We start from the raw sequence: 2,226 nt of genomic DNA on the forward strand, positions 1-2,226 counted from the left end.
GGTAAGTTGCCTGACAGATATAACTATCGATCTCACATATGATCGATCACATATTAACAGATTAATTTATGACTTTACATTGCATTTTCAGATAATTATAAAAGTACAAGAAAAAGAGGAAAAATATTTAGATGTACCTATTCTTGCTTTACCGCGTTACTACTGTTCATCGAATAGAACGTATGTTATCTTAGGAGGATTGGGTGATTTCGGTTTGGAAGTAGTAGACTGGTTGGTCACGCAAGAAGCCAAGAACCTCGTATTAATCTCACGCGCTGGAATAAAAAACGGTTACCAGCATATGAGGATTAGGCGATAGANATATATTTTGAGAGCAGCAGAGGACCTTGCGCCGGTAGACGCCATATTCAATCTTGCTGTAGTATGAAACGACAAAATTTGTTAGAATCACACGATAGAGACCTTCCAGGAACCTTTCAAGAAGAAAGCATGGGCTACGAAGAACTTAGAGCAATTATCAATAAAAATCTATTCACAATTACGACATTTCGTCATCTTTTCTTCTGTATCGTGCCGTAGAGGCAACGCTGAACAGAGCAATTACGGTACGGCATATCATGGAAAGAATCTGCTAGAGGAGATCACAGGAAGGCTTGAAAGGCTCAACAATTCAGTGGGGCGCAATTGGCGATGTCGGTATTGTTGCCGATATGTAAGACAACGACAAGATGGTCATCGGCGGTACATTGCAGCAAAAAATAAAATCCTGTATCGTAAAGTTTGGAATTTCTAATGCAGAAACTGTCCGTAGTGGCGAGTAAGGTTGTAGCTGAGAAGCGCTTGGACATCAGCACGATTAGTATTGTTGATACTGTGGCTAAAATTATGGGTAACTATAATCAGTAATATTAATAATAAAATCGGCATACATAAGTAAAAATAGTTTCACAAAAAAAACTTATTTAATTAAAATTAAATTATCTGCGACTTTTTGCGGAAAGATATGAAAATATTACTCAGATATTTAAACGTAAGCTGCTTATCGCTTCCAGCTGTGATTGAGCGTGATGAACGCTGCTATAAATGCAATATTAACTTCATTCTATTAATGGATGACAAACTTGATAAGAGTAGATAACGTAGAATGATTTTCAAAATGTTATGTTACTTAAACATTTTGTCATCATCTTTGGTATCCCCTTTCAAAAAGAAATTCGACAAAGCGGGCAAAAATTTTGAATATTTGTTTATACAGGTTTGAAAGATATGAAAATTGTATCTAGTTATACATGTTTGTCTGAACTGGGGATGGATTTAATGATGGCAATGGAAATTAAACAAACCTTGGAACGAGAGTATGATGTCTTCTTCACTTCTCAGGATATTCGTAATCTGTTTTGTGAGACTGTTTGCTGAAATATTTGACGAAGAAGAACGAAATGAGAAACGGCGTTCTGATAATGCTTCGGATGCAAACGATTTGAATGGCTTAAAATTATTCGCTTGTGTGTTAGGAAGAGATGACTTAAGAACCAAAGTTTATATGAATCTGCCGACGAAGGGCTATAAAACTAAAAGCGAGATATTTTTATTGTCGGGATTTGAAGGTTGCGGAAAGATTTTTAAGCTGCTAGAGCCAAAAATCGAAGCCCCAACAACGTGTACCAGGTGTAGAAGTATGAAACTGGAAATTTTTTGTAAAAATTACACGTCTGTTGTTTGAAAATAATAAAAAATATTATATTCGAAATAATGTCCAATGCTATTTATAAATTTTTCCCACCTCTCCGGCAGTTTATGAATGCCACGCCAAAAAAACATTTCTTCTTTTGAAGCGAACCAGCTATCGAACCATTTTCGTACATTTTCATACGAATTGAAGCGTTGTTCAGCGAGAGCGTGTCCCATTGATGCGAATAGATGATAATCGGACGGAGCCAAGTCTGGAGAATAAGCCGCATGCGTTAGAATTTCCCAACTGAACGCCTCGATCGTTTCCCTGACCCGTTTTGCTGTATGTGATGAAGCATTATCATGAAGCAAAATGACTTTGTGTTACCTTTTTCCATATTTCGGTTGTTTTTCACGCAATGCTCGATTTAAATCGATCATTTGCTGTTGGTAGCAATCAGAGTAAACGGTTTTACCAGGTTTTAGCAGCTCATAATAAATTACACCCTTCTGATCCCACCAAACACAGAGCATTGTCTTCTTTCCAAAGCGATTGCAGTGGATGTTGATGGTTCGCCTGGATTCACCCATGAT

The 2,226-nt window shown here is 37.1% G+C and overlaps 1 protein-coding gene across 1 annotated transcript; it reads left to right on the forward strand.

The window, feature by feature from the left end:
* Positions 1-91: 91 nt before the first annotated feature.
* On the forward strand, positions 92-1,377 carry LOC106743769 (fatty acid synthase-like; the record flags this gene model as incomplete). Its single annotated transcript, XM_014617960.1, has 4 exons — positions 92-259; positions 407-673; positions 760-850; positions 1,217-1,377. Coding segments are annotated over 4 exons (687 nt in total), but the record flags the coding sequence as incomplete, so codon positions are not given.
* Between the last annotated feature and the right edge of the window lie 849 nt (positions 1,378-2,226).

Source organism: Dinoponera quadriceps, unplaced genomic scaffold, assembly GCF_001313825.1.
Source record: "Dinoponera quadriceps isolate SergipeBrazil2010 unplaced genomic scaffold, ASM131382v1 scaffold1215, whole genome shotgun sequence".
In the NCBI taxonomy this organism is placed as follows: domain Eukaryota; kingdom Metazoa; phylum Arthropoda; class Insecta; order Hymenoptera; family Formicidae; genus Dinoponera; species Dinoponera quadriceps.